General features: G+C 36.9%; 1 protein-coding gene across 1 annotated transcript in view; it reads right to left on the reverse strand.

Annotated features, from left to right (window-relative positions):
• The window catches only part of fbxl17 (F-box and leucine-rich repeat protein 17), a 210,893-nt gene that overhangs the window by 3,443 nt on the left and 187,450 nt on the right, over positions 1-20,000 (reverse strand). Inside the window, exon 9 of the mRNA XM_079382561.1 lies at positions 7,176-7,318. Within this exon, the coding sequence (XP_079238687.1) occupies positions 7,176-7,318 (143 nt within the window). The remainder of the gene's footprint in view (positions 1-7,175; positions 7,319-20,000) is intronic.

Below are 20,000 nucleotides of genomic sequence, written 5' to 3' on the forward strand. Positions count from 1 at the left end.
TATTAGATATAACCGAAAGACTTTAATTTGGATCAGAAGAATAAGTAATATAATGTGACGAGCATGTGCAGTGTTTATATTCTGCAAAAATCTATTTCTTTCTCAGCATTTTTGTCTTGTTTTCCAGTTTTAAAGATATTATAAAATATTAAATCTTGTTTTCTGAAAAAATTATTAAAGTGAGCTTATGCTTAAAGGACAAATATCTGCTAATGATGTCAGAAAAATCGAATTAATTCAAAGGAAAAATGGGTTTATTTTTCTTACTCCACTGGCAGATATTTGTTCTTGTTTTAAGCAAAAACTCACTTTAATACCTTTTTTCAGAAAATTTTTATACATTTTTCAGGCTTAAAATCAGTCATTTTTCTTATAAAGTAAATATTAATCTAAACTTTTTTGACTTTTTTGTACTGGAAGACAAGAAATAAAAAATTAAATTAACTATTTATATGAAATATTTAATATAAAATGTACTAGTAATTTTCTTTAAATTAATTGTATGGACATTTCTGTTAACCTACAACTCAAAGCAGTGAAAAATTCAAGAGACAGGTAAAACAATCAATATGGAAAACATTAATACAGTACATTACAGTAAAGTACATTTTTATGGATTTTAAGTGTTTTTTTTTTTTAAAAAAGTGTCCAAATGTGTTTGAAATTCCAGTTCACTTCCTGAATTTGAATAGAATCAAACAGGATGCAGATGCTAAGTTTTGTCTTCTGAAAAATGCATCAAAAGTAAGAAAATTTATACTTAAAACAAGAAAACAAAAATAATTAAATTCTAACAGTGGGGTCAGAAAAATACAACTTGTTTCCCTTTCAATTAAGATCATTTTTCTGACTATTAGCAGATATTGTTTTCTTGTTTTAAGCATAAACTCACTTTAATTAGTTCAGTTTGTCAGAAAACAAGACTTAATATCTTAAGTAAATGCATCTTGATTTAAGATTTTAATTTGTTTTTTGCCAGTGTACAGTAAGTATCGCACACATTTCACTGTAGTTGATATGATGAACGTCTCTCTGATCGCAGCTTATTCAGTTTGGAAAGACAAATGTTGACTGTCATGCAGCATTAAACGGCTGATTATTGCATGTGTGTGTGTGTGTATTTATGACTCGGTCCAAAAGCAAAAATGCACTTTACATGCTCAAGTCGTTCTGATGATCCCAGTATGCAGTATAAATGTGTGCTGTGTGGCGGAAACACTGAAATATATGATCCAGACACAAACACACACATTCCTCACATCCAAACACAGTATTCTGGTTAAGACTTAAAAAGCTTTCTGGAGTGTGTGAGCATCGCTGATTTACCACAACCCTAAACCTGCCTGCAGCACATCTATCGCGGTAAAACACTGTGACGCAGCTCATATTTCTCAGAAAACCCTCGTGTTTAAAACATGAAACCTCAAAAATCATAACAAAACACACACAGACCACAAAACCCGCCTGCAGCTCTAAACAGAAGAGACTAATGATCAGAAAACATTTATTTTTCACTCCAGCGAGGGTTTGTGCAATACTGACTCACATTATGACAGAAACACCTCACACAAAGATCATATAAAGTCATTTAAACGTATTTCAGCTGGATATTTTGGGTGAAATATCTAAATACATAATAGTTAAGCTCAACTTAAGTTTGGGTTTAGCAGCTCCACACGGTCGTGACAGAGAGTTTGGATGTGCTTCACTGTTTGCTTTGAACCTTTGTAATTGTCGTCCCTCATTGATATCGTTACTGTAAATGTGATTATTTTCTGTGGTAATCAACATCATGACACACATGCTGCTCACAGAGCTGAACTTAAACTCAACCTAGAAACAGCATAGAAACCACCTAGCAACCAGCACCACACTAGAAACCACACAGAACACCCCAGCAACAGCATAGCAACCATCTAGCAACATCCTAGAAAACACCCAGAATGCCCCAGCAATACCTTCGAAACAGCATAGAAACCACCTAGCAACCAGCAACACACTAGAAACCACACAGAACACCCCAGCAACACCCATGCAACAGCATAGCAACCATCTAGCAACTAGAAACAACATAGAAACCACCCAGAACACCCCAGAAACAGCATAGCAACCATCTAGCAACCAGCAACACCCTAGAAACCATCCAGAACGCCCCAGCAGTACCTTCAAAACAGCATAGAAACCACCTAGCAACCAGCAACACACTGGAAACCACACAGAACACCCCAGCAACACCTATGCAACAGCATAGCAACTAGAAACAACCTAGAAACCACCCAGAACACCCCAGAAACAGCATAGAAACCACCTAGCAACCAGCAACACCCTAGAAACCATCCAGAACGCCCCAGCAATACCTTCGAAACAGCATAGAAACCACCTAGCAACCAGCAACACACTAGAAACCACACAGAACACCCCAGCAACACCCATGCAACAGCATAGCAACCATCTAGCAACTAGAAACAACCTAGAAACCACCCAGAACACCCCAGAAACAGCATAGAAACCACCTAGCAACCAGCAACACACTAGAAACCACACAGAACACCCCAGCAACACCCATGCAACAGAATAGCAACCATCTAGCAACTAGAAACAACCTAGAAACCACCCAGAACACCCCAGAAACAGCATAGCAACCAGCAACACCCTAGAAACCATCCAGAACGCCCCAGCAATATCTTCGAAACGGCATAGAAACCACCTAGGAACACACAAGAAACCACACAGAACACCCCAGCAACACCCAAGCAACAGCATAGCAACCATCTATCAACCAGCAACACCCTAGGAACCATCTAGAATGCCGCAACAACACCCTAGAAACAGCATAGAAACCCTTTAGCAACCAGCAACACACTAGAAACCACCCAGAACACCTCAGCAACAGCTTAGCAACCAGCAACATCCTAGGAACTACCCAGAACACCCTAGTAACAGCATAGCAATCACCTAGCAACCAGCAACACCATAAGAACCACCGAGAACACCCCCACAACACTCTAGCAACAGCATAGCAACCACCTTGCGACAAACAACACCCTAGCAACCAACCAGAACACTCCAGCAACACCCTAGTAACAGTACAGCAATCACTAAGCAACAAACAATTCCTTAGGAACCACCCTGAGTACCCCAGCGACAGCACAGCAACCAACAACTCCCTAGCAACCACCCAAAACATCCCAGCAACACCCTAGCAACTGCATAGCAACCATCTAGCAAAAAAACTATTCTCTTTTTCTGTCTATGATCTTAAAACATCAAGATTTTAAAACTATTTTAAACTTTCAGGCTGAGCTTTTTCAAGCCATCATAACAAACTTTACACATCTTGTTTATATACTTGGCCTCTTCCCAACTTCCTGTCTCTACAGGAAATTCATCAACACCGTAAAGAAAACTGCACTCATCAAGACTTTTCATGAAGCACATATTCTGTAGTTAATTTCACACTTCAGTAGATGAGAAAACTTTCTTTGCTGTTCTTCTGTTCACTTGCTTCACATGAAGCATCTAAGAATCGCCTCTAACTCTCTGATATCACGAGACGTAACTGTGCTGTTCTTCAGGAACTTTACTGACAGTGACATCTGAACATCTCACGGCTTTTCTGATCTTCTCAAAGCGAACAGAAGTCTCTCCGCCTCTGCCGCTGTTGTTTTTGTCTCGTTTCACACCGATGCCGTTCTCGTCACTCGTCTCTGCTCATATTTACTCAGACTGTAATGGAGCTTCAAAAGCAAAAAGCTGAATGGATCCAAACCCTGTGCGAAATCCTCGATGAGTCGTTCTGTCCTCGAGGCAAAGCGTTAACAGTGCGATGAGTTTGTGGCCCGTTTTGGCTTCGGCCGCGAGACCAAACACTGAGAGAGAGCAGAGCTTACCAGCGCTGACCTGTAAACGCCGCTCAAACACACTGTAATTTCCCTCTGAGATCATAAAGCTCTCCAGATATCAGGCATTAAACCCAAAACACACAAAATCCAATGATTTAAAGCCACAGATCAACTAAAATGAGAATTCGGTCATTATTTATTCACCCTCGTGTCTTTTTTTCCTGTGCAACACAGATAGAGAGACTGTTTACACAGAGATTTCTCATGTGACCCTGGACCACAAAACCAGTCATACAAGCTCATTTTTTCATTGCTTTCCATTGATGTATGGTTTGTTATGATAGGACAATATTTGGCTGAGATACAACTATTTGAAAATCTGGAATCTGAGGGTGCAAAAAAATCTAAATATTGAGAAAATCTCCTTTAAAGTTGTTCAAATGAAGTTCTTAGCAATGCATATTACTAAGTTTCGATATATTTACGGTAGGAAATCTACAACATATCTTCATAGAGCATGACCTTTACTTAATATCCTAATGATTTTTGGCATTAAAAAAAATAATAATAATTTTGACCCATACAATGTATTCTTGGCTATTGCTAAAAATATGACCATGACTGTCAAACTCCAAAAACACCCTAAAAGCATAATAAAATTAATAAAACTAAGCCCAGATCATATGCAGGACTGACTGTGATGATGCTTTTATAGTGTTTTGTCCTTTTTAGGACTCGACAGTCGAGGTCACCATGCAAAAAAAATATTTCTTAAATTCATGAGTTTTTTTTTTACTTGAAAAATCTCAAAATCCTTGAGACTAGATCAAATTACTTGAGAAGCAACACTGCATAATTTACTGTATTAAGGCTTGTTTTTAATGATTTCATTGTGTGTATTTTGTTATACTATGCATGGCAGATTTTTAACTGTAATTTTTAACGTTTATATTTGAAACTAATTAAAAAAATACACATATTTAAGAGACAAGGAAAACAAGTCTTAATATCTTATGTAGCGTTGGAAAACAAGACATTTTTTCGCACTACATTAACATATTCAAATTAATAGTCATCTTTTAATGAGATGCCAAGATTTCTACAGCATCACAAGAGATTAATTTTCATCTGTCATATCTACATCAAAACAATCTGGCTTTTTGTTATTTTCTAATTATAAGGGACAACTGTGTTGTTTGTAAAACAATGGGAAACAGCGACTGAATTAAAATCAATAACTTTAAAATAAAACAATGTTTTTAGAGAAATACAACAATCAGAATGAAACATTTAAAAACAATTACATCATAAAAATTAAAATAATTCAAAACAAAAAATAAAAACGTACTAAAAATCAAAAAAAAAAAAATTTAAATTTAATTAATTTAACAATTAAAATGAGACAAAAACATATATTCAAGATACAATGAAAGCAAGTTTTACTATATTAATATCTGCAGAGTTGTTTCTAAAATAAACTAACATTGTTTCAAGGATATTGAGATATTTTAACTGGAAAACGAGTCAAAAATACTAATTAAAATCCTTTTTTCTTTTTTGCAGTGCACTATGAAATGAACAGGAGATTCATCATCATCATATGGGCTTAGGATGAGTAAATGATGACAGAACTCTCATTTTTGACTAAAACTGTTTGTGAAGAGGAAAACGCTTCTTCTGGAGGCTTTGAGGGACAATGAGGGTTTGAGAGTACTTCTCTTTGATAAAGAAACAAGCTTTCTCTCGTTCTTCTCTCGCTCCGCGGCGTCACATCAAAGTCTGGTCCAGAGCTGGAGGTCTGAGAGGAGCATAATGAATTGATTTGATGATTTGGGCTGCTGTGGATCAATAGCGTTCTTTCAGTCGTCTCTCATTGGGCCCGAGGCCATGACAGAGCGATCTGTGATGTGTGTCTGCAGCTCACAGCCAAATGAATGGAAATGCCACAAATTCCACTCAATCTCTAACTTTTAGTGTGAGTTTGAAATGGAAAAGCTTCAAATGAAAGGGAATATATATGTCTGTTATAATTGACTTTGCCTTTTAGGAAGCAAATGCTGAGACAGACGGGTTATCCGTCACATCTACAGCTTCCCAATGAGATTATAAAAACATAGAGAATTAGCTGGATGGTAAAGTGATTTGGGCAGAAATTGAATTTGTCACGGGATTGTGGCTTTGTAAACGGCGCTGACCCGAAACACAAGAGCGTTCTCTCTCTCAACGCAACGTCACACTCCATCACGCTTAAATACAGCTAATGACACAGTCACACTGAAATATATGAGATGATGTATGCCTGAATATATAAAGAACATATAGAATATATAAATAGAATACACATCTATAGATGAATTAAATCATAACATTTGTCAGCTAAAATAATTTTAAACTAAAAACAAATAAAAAATAAAACACTTAATAAAAATTAAATAAATAATTTAAATAAAAACAATTAAAAATAGTTGAATAATAGAAATGACAAATAAAAATAATTGAAATAAAAAACTTAAAATTATATTAAAACATAATATTAAAATCAATATATTATATCAATATGATTTTAAAACAATTATTAAAAATAATTTCAAATAATGCAAATCATTTTTCAAAATAAAACACTTAATTTTAATAAAATAATTTAAAATAAAATTAGTTTAAAAAGAGTTTAATAATAAATACATTAAAATTCATATTTTAAATATAAAATGCTAAATAAAACAAAAAATAAAAACAATTTAAATTAAACAAAAACTTAAATTATAAAAATATAAAATGTAATTTTTTTTAAATAAAACCAATCAGAATAAAACATGTACTAAAAATTAAATAAAGTAAAATAAAAAAATCAATTAAAAACCAAACCAAAACACTTGCTAAAAATGTAAAAAAGTTAAATCATGAAAATTTAAACATAAAATAAAAATAAAACAATTAAAATTAAACAAAAACTTCAATCCTAAGAATAAAAAATTTAAATCAGTGACTAAAATAAAACCCATCAAATTAAAACACTTACTAACAATGAATCAAATCATAAAAATTAAAAACTTTAAATGAATATTTAAAAAAATAAAATGCAGCAATACAGAAGTAAAATGCTAATTATTCTGAAATTATTCAGGGGTTCAGCTGACAAAAAAGTTAGTGAATCCGTGATCTAGGAGGTAAGAGACGCAGACGTGAGCCCTATGAAGGTGAGACGCTGTCGGCTGAACACGGTCCTGTTTCTGTCTGCCAGGTGTTTAACTGGTGACCCTGTGACCCTGAGGAAACGGCTCTTCTGTGGACTCTGGAGCATCTGTTAGAGCCGCCGTCTGTGAAGGAACTCACCTTGTCACACCTCATCAGGCCCAGGTAACGCAGAGACTTGCTGCTCCTGGCGATCTGCGTGGCGCCCTGATCCGTGATCTCCTTACACCAGCCGGCGTCCACCGTCTCAATAGTGCTGCTGTACTGACCGATGGCGATGAGAGCTGGACAGAGAGACAGAGAGACCCTCAACAACCACTGAATCCATCACGACACAAACACATCACGACAAATCTTCATTCATCTGTGAACTAACTTAACTTAAGTATGATTTATTGCCATGAAAATTTAAAATAACAAATAAATAATAAAATGCATAAAAAAATTTATATTTATATATTAAATGTATTTATATATGATATAAATTATATGAATACATGTAAATAATTTCAAAATATATACTGTATTTGTGTGCATTTATATCTACATAATATATATACACAATACACACATATATCATGTAAATAAAAACTTGTATTTTGTTATGCAACAAATAAGATATTTATTTATTATGTAGAGTCAAACCAAGAATTACTCCGTACTCAGACACCAGATATAACTTTTGATATTTTTAATTGGGGCAGGCCATTATAGTTCATTTGTGTAGGTGAGGAGAGCTAAATAAAAGTAAACTGTGACATATTATACCCAGAACTCTTCATACAGTGGACTACCAGTAAAATTGATAAAAATTTGGGAGCAAAAATTATTCAGACACTTTGACCTGATCAAGTGTTTTTTCTTTAATTGCTAAAGTGACCTTTTTATATGGAAGCCCGTTTCCGGCACTGAATAAAAAAAAGGTTATTGCAACGTTTTATCTCACAATTCTGACTTGAGATATAAACTCGCAATTGCGAGTTAAAGTCCAGTTTTGAGGGGGGAAAGACGACTGATATGTTCTCAGAATTGCGAGTTGATTATGACTTTTTAACTCACAGTTGCGTGTTTATTAGGGATGTGACGAGATCTCGTGGGATGATCAGACGTGAAAATATCCTTGCAAAACATTTTGCAGTGTTTACATTAGAGCTGCACCATTAATCATTAAAAAATTGCTATCTTCAAACACCCACGCGATCCTATTCCTGAATGACAACGATTCAGTTATGTCTATTACGACTGTTTAACAGCGTGTCGCTGCCCATGTTAATCACTCAGAGGGTCGGCCATCATCACGCTTCCAATGTGAATGCTGTCATATGGGTGGCGACAAAACACGCTGCTCACACTAACACCTGTTTCACATCGTAAGCGTCTTAAACACATTCAAATCTGCTGCTGATCCAGAAAGAGCAACACAACCACACATCTTTATTTCGGTGTTACAGACATTAAGTAGGCTTACTGGGATAAAAGTTTATAGTTTGGTATAAACACTTGTTGTCTACAGTAGCTATCAAAACGAAAGCATTTTAACACTTGTATGTATGTATGTATATATATATATATATATATATATATATATATATATATATATATATATATATATATGTACTTGTATTGTAACACTTATCATCTTCCGCCAGGAGGTGGCGACAACGCGTTTAAAAATGTATTTGACATTGAATCATTCACTCAGGAGATTCCAATAGTGAAACGAGTCTTTATGAACTGAGACACTGACTACTTCATTGAATTTTTTATTTATTATTTTGTTCAAATTAATGTATATTTTTAAAAGACTTAAGCAATGAACATTTTGTCAGAACCACTAGTAAATTACGTTATTTTGTTCGGTTTTCTAATATTTTTTTTTTCAGAATCGTGATCTGCAATTTATTTTTAAAAATTGTGATTCTCAATTCATCCAGAATCGTGCAGCTCTAGTTTACATTTTGTTTATTACTGCATATAATTCATTAAAATAGAAGTTTAATTTCTAATAATTTAAAGTTGATTTTAAAATGCACCTACATTTCTTTTTTACATTTTGTGTTTTTAAGTTGAATAAAAGACTATTTTTCCCTATATATTACATCATTGAAGATAAAAAAAAAAAAAAGAAGTCTAAAAATCTCGTCTCGTCTCGTTCTCGTGAACCCAGTCTCATTTACATCTGACTTACAAAAAAATCTGAATTGTGAGATGAAAAGTCACAATAACCTTTTTTTATTTTTTATTCAGAGGCGGAAACGGGCTTCCATATTTTTCCACCACAGACTGAACAAAATGAAGCACTGCTTGGTGAATGGTTGAGCTAAATAGTTTTTATCTAATTGTGTTCTTAACTTTAACAGCTGACAGCTATTCAACCCAATTGAAAAAAATTGACCCTTATGGCTGGTTTTGTGCTCCAGGGTCACAAATATGCACCAATTTGCATTGATTTCCAGAGCAGAAACTCTTGTTTGATTTTGTTAAAATATTAGGCTTTTACATTTCTCTTTTTATCACTCCATGAACCAGAAAATATTGTCAACAGACAGAAAACTAGGGCTGGGCGATAAATCGATTTTATCGATTAACTCGAATGTGTAGTTTATGTCGACTTGTTTGAATGAAAATAGTTTTTTCTAAAAAAACAAAAGACGTGTGCTACAGAACTCCAATAAATACGAGATAGGAGATGCATATCAATACTTTCTCTCGCAGTTATATCATTAGGTAATCATAACTGCGGGAATCAGGGAGCATGGTACTGAAACTGCTTTTGAATGCACGATGGCTTTTTAGTTTCACTTTCGAGATTGGCGATCGCACGTACTCTGTTTATACTATGGAGCGGCAGTAGCCTACTTGCCACACATTATACAAGATTAGCTGTTTGTCATGGTGCTCATGATCTGAAAATCATTCGTCATCTCTCCTTACTCTATGTGGAAGGCCAAGTGAAATTTGATGTTCTGTAATGCAGTGTTTCCCATACATTGATTTACTTGTGGCGACCTGCCACAATATCAAAACTGACCGCCACAAATAGATTTTTATTTTTTTTTTAAAGTTTGGATTTCGTTGAATAAGCAAGCGCTGCATGTTTCAGAATCGAATCACGGTGCGGGTGTCTTTATATCACTGCATTTCTGAAGGAAACAGACTGTCTTCAGAACATTTTGGATGTCATTTTCATTTCATCTTGTATAATGTCTGATAAAGCAGCGTTTGTGAGCAGAGCTAATTTGTGTGCAGCGTTACCGGGGAAACCGCTATTTCTCCTGCTCTACAAGCGCCTCCTGCTGGAAGATAATTAATTTGCATATATGCAACCACAAATAAGTCCAAGTCTGTGGGAAACACTGCTAATGTAACAGGCAACCGTTAGCAATCGTTATTTGTTTCCTGTACCTTTCTGAATACTGAATATTTGTTTTACTGATAGTGTTGTAAAGCACTTTGTGAATCCTTGTCTGTGAAAGGTGCTATATAAATACATTTCATTTACTTCATTCAAATTATTAAATGAATGCCACCTTATTGGGAAAATAAAGCCCTCCCTACACTTACCCAGTACTTTTATTTTTCAGCTGTTTGATTTTTTCCTTAATTTTTATTGAAAATAAATGCCTTTCCGATGCGATATGAGATTTGAAAGGGAGGAAAAAAGTTTGGTATAAGGCGGCTTGAACTCGGGTCGATCGCGTCAAAAAGCATAGGCCTACGCCTTACCATCTACACCAGGGATCCTCAAATCTGGACCATTCCTGCAGAGTTTAGCTCTAACCCTAATCAAACACACCTGAGCTGCTAATCAGAGTCTTCAGGATCATTAGAGAATCACAGGTAGATGAGTTTGATCAGGGTTGGAGCTAAACTCTGCAGCAGATTGGCCCTCCTGGGAAAGATTTGAGGAACCCTGATCTACAGCATTAAAATTGATGCTATATGGGCGTCTTTTTATTGACTAACTCAATCACACGTTGGTGGGCGGAGTTCAAGTAAATAGCCTTTGCCAACAAGGTAAAGAGACACTCCGTAAACTAAGAACTTGTTTTGAACTATTTCTTTGTCATCTACAGATTGATTTTAAGTAGTGGGGCAAAAAAAATCAATTTAAATCGTAAATCAGATTTTTTGTGAAAAAATCAGGGATTTTTTTTTTTCAGGCTATATCGTCCAGCCCTACAGAAAACAAACACATTTTTTTTCACATTCACCATGTTTTAGGAGTAAAATGTTATATAAATCAGTGTGAATGAAATATGAATATGGAGAGGAATAAAACGGGTGTATGTAGGAGAAAAAAACTCAAAACATATGGATTGGAATTGAAAGTGCAATAAAATAAACACTTAAAAGTGTATTTTGAATATTTTCTTTGAATTAGTCTGAAAGAAGAGACATGATATGGAAGCAAAATAGACTAAAACTGAACATGTTGTCTTGCATTAATGCTGTGTTTGTATTTACTTCCATAAGAAATTTCACAATCTCGTTCACTTTTCATAATTAAGGAGCGGCTGGAGTCACATGAGGTCAGCCGGAGGTCAAACTCCTGCTCTGATCACATTACTGTCCTCCTGTTCAAACGCAGAATTGAATTAGACCTCGAGCGCAGCACTTTATCAATACCCTAACAACATCTGCAGGAGAAGCAGCCTCCAGCACACGCTTTTAAAGCATTCAAACTCTCATTTACATCTGACTTACAGTTGCTTCAAATTCAAAATAGCATTCTGCTTCCTGTTCGATTCGATTCAAATTCAGGAAGTCAACAGGAATTTCAAAAATATTCAAACAAAACACTATTTTAGAGTAGCATTAAATATCGTACTTCCTTTTCTAGAGCGCATCCACTGCAAAAAATTATTTTCTTACACAAAATCCATTAAAAAAATAGTGTACTCTTCTGTACTGTATTTATTACATTATTATTTCTGTATAGATTTTTTACAGGTGTTTTACCTGTATTTTGCACTGCATTGCACTGTTTTAGAGTTGTCCATAAAATTAGAAAGGCCATAAAATCAATGGATAATGTCCCATCAGAACATTACTAGCCCTTTATTTTATTGATTTATTGATTTATTACAGTGTACTTGTATTTTGCCTTGTTTTTCATTACAAATATATATTAAAAACTTTACTTTAGAAGGAAAATTAATTATTTTAAGTCCAAAAAATGTGTCACAACTTCCTGAAAATTTCAGAAATGTCCATAAAATTAATGAACAATTTCCAGCAAGAAAATGTCCAGTACTTTTATTTTTTATGTTTGTTTTTGGTTTTACAGTGCATTTAAGGATGTATGTCTTGTTTTTCAGTATAAATGTTAAAAGAATTCTTCAATTTACATTTACTTTAGAAGAAAAATTACTGATTGTATCAAAATTTCCTGAAAAACATATTAAAATTGAGTTTATGGTTAAAACAAGACCAAATATCTGCCAGAGGAGGAAGAACAATACACTTTGATTTAAGCTGATTTTTCTGAGCTCATTAGCAGATAATTGTTCTTGTTTTAAGCATAAGCTCACTTCATTTCAATGCATTTTTTCAGAAAACAAGACTTAATATCTTCAGTCATTTTGCCTCTACAGTAAATGCATCTTGATTTAAGAATGATCAGATATTTGGACTGGAAAACCAGACTAAGATATGAGGAAGAACATCATTTTGTGCAGCGTGTTGTGTTTTCACTGCATGTCAACACGAAACCCCAGGAACACATAAGAGATTGTGTCTGTTCCCGTGACACTGTTGCTTTAAATGGATTAAGCTCGTAATCCTGCTCATGTTTGATGGCCTGTCATGGATGAAGGGTCCGGTCATCGGCTCTGACATTCTCCCTCTCAGCATCTCGTGAATGAATTGGACGTGGATGTGCATATATTGATCAAGAGTTGATTTGTAGACGCAGACGTTTCCAACCATATAATAATCTGATTTCCCATCACGAGCAGAAAAACACAAGTTCATGAAAGAGTTTCCTCTCTAAGAGTCAAATAATCATCTTTCAGCCTGATGCATGAAAACACAACGCACTAATACATCTACTTCTGTTTGCATCTGCTGGCCTGATTTAAAGTGATATTTCAGCTAAAAATCTGTTCTGTCATCATTTGTTCTGCCTTATGATGTTTCTTTAGAGTCTGAAAGCAAAAAATGTATTTATTATTCGGAATTTTTGCCATATTTTCCAGTACAAATATCATAACATTCTTAAATCAAGAAACATTTGAGAAGCAAAATGACTTTAAGACTAATATTAAGTCTTGTTTTCTGAAAATAAATAAATAAAATTAAATGAGTTTATGCTTAAAATAAAACAATTTTTCTGAACCGACTGGCAGATATTTTTATTTGTTTTAAGCATAAACTTTCTTAATTTTAACACATTTCTCAGAAAACAAAACTTAATATATTAAGTGATTTTGCTTTTCAAGTAAATTTATTTTGATTTAAGAATTTTAGATATTTATAATGGAAAACAAGACAGAAATACTTAAATAGCTAAATCTTTTACTATTCTTTTTTTTTTTTGCAGGATAACAGTTTTCATTTCTATCCAGATCTGAGGCAGGGTTATTATAAGCAAGTAAAACCAACAAAAAAAATAAAATTCATGTTAATCACTTGAAATGGAATAAATGTTAATCATATATATATATATACACACACACACACACACATACATACATACAGTGCCCTTCATAATTATTGGAACAGTAAGGATAAAATTACTCTGTTGGCTGCAAATATGATTAAAGTCTGACTGAATGACACGAGTGTTTTTAACTGTGAATGAGGAGAGGTCACGATCATATTCACTCAAACACAATCTGATGCACAAACACTCACAGCTACAGGTCAATAACGCTAACTTCAGTAACCTTTTAATTCCTGACTGTAACATGAAGCAGAACGAGACTGAAGTTCCTCATGATGGAGGCTAAAGATCACAGAACTGAACACACGGCTGTCCTCAGGAACCTCACACTGATAACTGACTTCATCTGTGTGCAAACCTCTGAAAGGAGAAACATGAGAAAGATGTCCCTCCTGCTCACTCAGGCTGCATTTATTTGATCAAAAGTACAGAAAAATGTCAAATATTATTAGAATTTAAAACAGCTGTTTTCTGTGTGAATATGTGTTAAAATGTAATGTATTTCTGTGATCTGCAGCTGTATTTTCAGCATCATTACTCCAGTCTTCAGTGTCTCATGATCTTCAGAAATCATTATAATATACTGATTTACTGCTCAACAAACATTTCTGATTATTATCAATGTTGAACACAGTTGAGCTGCTCAATATTTTTGTGGAGACTGTGATACATTTTATTTTTCAGGATTCACAGATGAATAGAAAGTTCAAAAGAACAGCATTTATTTGAAACAGTAACATTATAAATGTGTTTACTGTCACTTTTGATCAATTTAATGCATCCTTGATGAATAAAGTACTAATTTCTGCACATATATGCAATGCAACACAGTTGAACTTCATGCAAACGAGCGGTGAATCCCAATGAGAGAGCCGGAGGATGCTGCAGACGGACTTGATGCTGATCAACACAAACGAGTGATGAAGAAATAACAAAACCACAATCAGAAGAAAGGATGGATGTGGTTTGAGATTTTCCATCAGTGAAGCTCCGCCGAGAGACAATATTCAAATCACTGTTACTGGAGGAGCAACAGACGACACGGTTAATGACCAACCATCTTAAATAAACCAGGGTCAGGGTCAGTGTCATCATTTCTTTATTTATTAAAATTAATTTTTATAAATATTTTTAAAATAATTAAAATATATATAAAAAATCTAAAAATATATTCTAAATATATATGTGACCCTGGACCACAAAACCAGTTATAAGAGTACATTTTCAGAAACTGATATTTATACAACATCTGAAAATAATTTAAGTAAATAATCTGAAAATAAGTTAATAATCTTTCCATTGATGTATGGTTTGTTATGATAGGACAATATTTGTCTGAGATACAACTATTTGAAAATCTGGAATCTGAGGGAGCAAAAAAATCTAAATATTGAGAAAATCTCCTTTAAAGTTGTTCAAATGAAGTTCTTAGCAATGCATATTACTAATCAAAAATTAAGTTTTGATATATTTACAGTAGAACATTTACAAAATATCTTCATGGAACATGATCTTAATATCCTAATGATTTTTGGCATAAAAGAAAAATCTATAATTTTGACCCAAACAATGTATTGTTGGCTACTGCTACAAATATACCCCAGAGACTTAAGACTGCTTTTGTGCTCCAGGGACACATATATACATGATGGCGCCGCTGTGTTCGGACGCCGTTAGGTTCGCTCCACTGAGAATTTGCTTCTACCTTCCTTTTTACTTCGTTTTACTTTCTCTTTTTACACATCTCACGTCGGCACTGATCACCTACAACATAGAAACACTTTTGGACATTGGAAACCGCTACACCAACCTGTTTCAGGACACTTTATCCACGAATCCTGCGTGGCCTCTGGAGATTCTTCGGAACACGGAGATAAACAACACCCCCCCGAGGCGACGGATCAAGAAACACCGCGGGAAGCGCGCTGGAATTCGAGTCAGACTCAGGAAAAGGGCTCACAGTCCTCCTCTCCCAAGCATTCTCCTCGCTAATGTCCAATCCTTGGAGAATAAGATGGACGATCTTAGAGCCAGGATTAGTTTCCAACGGGACATTAGGGACTGTAACATCCTTTGTTTGTCAGAAACGTGGCTTTCGTCCTCGGTCCCGGACACTGCTGTAATGCCGAGTGATAACTTCTCTGTCTTTCGGACGGACAGAACAGCAGAGGCCGGTAAATCCAGGGGTGGAGGAGTATGTTTCATGATCAACAAGAAATGGTGTGACCCCAGGAATATCTCCATTCTGTCGCGTTCCTGCTCGCCTCATCTGGAACATCTTTCCATTATCTGCCGCCCATTTTATCTGCCCCGGGAGTTTTCATCGATCATTGTTACTGCTGTGTACATTCCACCACAGGCGGACACTGGCTTGGCTTTGTCTAAACTTCACGATGTGCTCAGCGGCCACATTAACAAACATCCTGACGCTGCCTTCATCATCGCGGGGGACTTTAACAAAGCCAACCTCAAGCAGGTCATGCCGAACTTTTACCAACATGTATCCTGTCCAACTAGAGGACCAAACACACTGGATCATTGCTACACTCAGTTCAAGGATGCCTACAAAGCCCGCTCACTACCGGCTTTTGGCAAATCGGACCATGCCGCCATCTTTCTAACACCGAGATACAAACAAAGGCTCGTTCAGGAACCTCCGGTGCAGAGAGTAGTGACGCGCTGGTCCTCCCACTCAGAGACTATGCTGCAGGCGGCGCTTGATGACGTCGACTGGGGCATGTTCCGGGCGAGTTCTTCTGACGTCAGCGAGTTCACGGATGTAGCATTAAGCTTCGTAAACACGCTAACCGAGCAAGCTACAGAAACAATAACGATAAGGACATTCTCCAATCAGAAACCGTGGGTGGACAGAACAATCCGTGCCGCGGTTAACACACGCACCGCCGCTTACAATGAGGCTCTTCTGTCTGGGAATACGAGCGAGTACAAAGCATCGTGCTATGCTCTCCGACGCGCAGTAAGAGCCGCCAAACACAGATACAGAGAGAGAATTGAGTCTCATTTCCAGCTCAACGACTCTCGACGGATGTGGCAGGGACTGAGGACCATCTGTGACTTCGGAAACAAATCCTCCGCGGAGGTGAGAGCAGATCCGTTGCTGGCCGACGAGTTAAACATCTTCTACGGCCGCTTCGATGGCAACGGCGGTGGCGCGTTTCTGCCGACCAGCGCGTCTGGAAGCAACAGGCAGAGCAGCGATGATCCTGTAATCACCGTGTCGGAGGATGAGGTTCGGAGGGCGCTAAAGAGAGTGAACGTCAGGAAAGCAGCCGGACCTGATGGGATAACCGGCCGTGTTCTGAGGTCCTGCGCCGATCAGCTCGCTGGTTTGTTCACTTCTATCTTTAATGAGTCCCTTGCTACCGCCGTGGTTCCCACCTCATTCAAAAAATCCATCATTATCCCTGTGCCAAAGAACAATAAACCCTCTTGCCTGAATGACTATCGCCCAGTTGCCCTCACATCTATAGTCATGAAGGTTTTTGAGAGACTTGTAAAGAGCCACATTTGCTCCTCCATCCCTGATACCCTGGACCCTCTTCAGTTTGCCTATCGCCCAAACAGATCCACGGACGATGCCATTTCTCACGTTCTCCACTCTTCCCTCACACACTTGGATAGCAACAATGGAAATTATGTAAGGCTGCTATTCATTGACTATAGCTCAGCTTTCAACACTATAGTCCCCATCAAGCTGGCATCTAAACTCACAGACCTCGGCCTAAACTCCTCACTCTGTGACTGGATTCAAGACTTCCTCACCGGCAGACCTCAAGTGGTGAAAGTTGGCCAGTTCACCTCAAACTCCATCACTCTGAACATAGGAGCCCCACAGGGCTGTGTCCTGAGTCCCCTGCTCTACTCTCTCTACACGCATGACTGCGTGTCCTCTCACAGCTCCACATCTATTGTCAAATTCGCTGATGATACTGTGGTTCTGGGCCTCATCTCCAACAACGATGAGACCGCATACTTGGACGAGGTAGAGAGACTCACATCATGGTGCCAGGACAACTGTCTCTCTCTGAATGTGAGCAAAACTAAAGAGCTGATCATGGACTTTAGGAAGAGACAGCAGCAGCCCTACACTCCTCTTATGATCAGTGGGACCCCTGTGGAGAGGGTGAGTAGCTTCAAGTACCTCGGTGTAAACATCTCCGAGAACCTGACTTGGACTACACACATCCAAACTCAGGTAAAGAAAGCCAGGCAAAGACTGTACCATCTGCGACAGCTGAGGAAATTCAGGGTCTCACCACCAATCCTGAAAACTTTCTATTCAGGGACCATAGAAAGTGTATTGACTCAGTGCATCTCAGTGTGGTATGGAAACAGCTCAAATCAGGACTGCAAAGCACTACAGAGAGTTGTGCGCTTAGCTGAGCGCATCTCAGGGTCTGCTCTCCCCTCTATGCAGGACATCTACCTCAAAAGCTGCAAAAGTAGAGCTGTCAAAATCATCAAGGACTCTAATCACCCTGGTAACCAGCTATTCACTTTGCTTCCATCTGGTAAGCGCTTCCGTAGCCTGATGGCAAAAACTGAGAGACTTAGGAGGAGCTTCTTCCCCCAGGCCATCAGGCTCCTAAACTCTAACTCTGTGTCATAACATCACTTGACTCCATGTAAATATCACCATATCAATAAGCTATTCATAATTTTTCTGTACCTCATATTGCTGCTATTATATACCCTGTACAACTTTTTTGCACATTATTTTGCACATTCCTCTTAGTACTATTTAAGTCAACAACATACTGACCTGCACATTTATATTTATATTTTTTATCTATCTTTTTATTTTATTTTATTTTTTTATTTTTTTCTACTTTTCTTCTCTTAATATTTGTATACTTTATAATTGCACTGTCCTTGGAGCGGACCTGACCTACATTTCACTGCTGGTTATACTCTGTATAATTGTGTATGTGACGAATAAAACTCTTGAATCTTGAATACATGCATATATATATATTTATTAAGTACAAGGGATGGACATGGTCAGCAACAATACTCAGGTAGGCTGTGGCATTTAAATGATGGTACTAAGAAAATATCCTCCACAACATTACACCACGACCACCAGCCTGAACCATTGAGACAAGGCAGGATGGATCCATGCTTTCATGTTCTTTACACCAAATTCTGACCCTACCATCTGAATGTTGCAGCAGAAATCGAGACTCATCAGACCAGGCAACGTTTTTCCAATCTTATATTGTCCAATTTTGATGAGCCTGTGTGAATTGTAGCCTCTGTTTCCTGTTCTTAGCTGACAGGAGCGGCACCCGGTGTGGTCTTCTGCTGCTGTACTTCTATCTGCTTCAGGGTTTGACGTGTTGTGTGTTCAGAGATGGTATTCTGCATACCTTGGTTGTAATTTGAGTTACTGTTGCCTTTCGATCATCTCTAACCAGTCTGCCCATTCTCCTCTGTCCTCTGACATCAACAAGGCATTTTCATCCACACAACTGCCGCTCACTGGATATTTTCTCTTTTTCGGACCATTCTCTGTAAACCCTAGAGATGGTTGTGCGTGAAAATCCCAGTAGATCAGCAGTTTTTGAAATACTCAGACCAACCCGTCTGGCACCAACAACCATTCCACGTTCAAAGTCACTTAAATCCCCTTTCTTCCCCATTCTGATGCTCGGTTTGAACTTCAGCAAGTCGTCTTCACCACATCTAGATGCCTAAATACATTCAGTTGCTGCCATGTGATTGGCTGATTAGCAATTTGTGTTACCAAGCAATTATACAGGTGTACCCGATAAAGTGTCCGGTGAGTGTGTATACATATATACATATAAAGCAGTGGTTCAGTCATACAGTACAGTAGAAGTGTAATGGGGCTATAATCCTCGATGAGGGACAGCAGTGATTCAGGGTTTGGTGAGGTGAAGAGCTGCTGTAACAGCAGAGAGACCTAATTAAACCCAGAGATAAGACACAAGCTTTCATATATATGGATGTTCTGGTGAGACACGCTCAATACGGGAAATTAATTAGCTGCGGGACAGAAACAGAAAACCAGCGTTTGATTTAAACCAGAACACACAGACAACTAGACAACTACTGACCAACAACTACCTCCCTGATACCTCAAGATTCACAGATGAATAGAAAGTTCAAAAGAACAGCATTTATTTGAAATAGAAATATTTTGTAACATTATGAATGTCTTTACTGTCACTTTTGATCAATTTAATGCATCCTTGATGAATAAAACTATTAATTTATTTTTAAAATCTTACTAGCCCCAAACTTTTGAATGGCAA

Source organism: Barbus barbus (assembly GCF_936440315.1).
Source record: "Barbus barbus genome assembly, chromosome: 28".
Taxonomy (NCBI): Eukaryota; Metazoa; Chordata; class Actinopteri; order Cypriniformes; family Cyprinidae; genus Barbus; species Barbus barbus.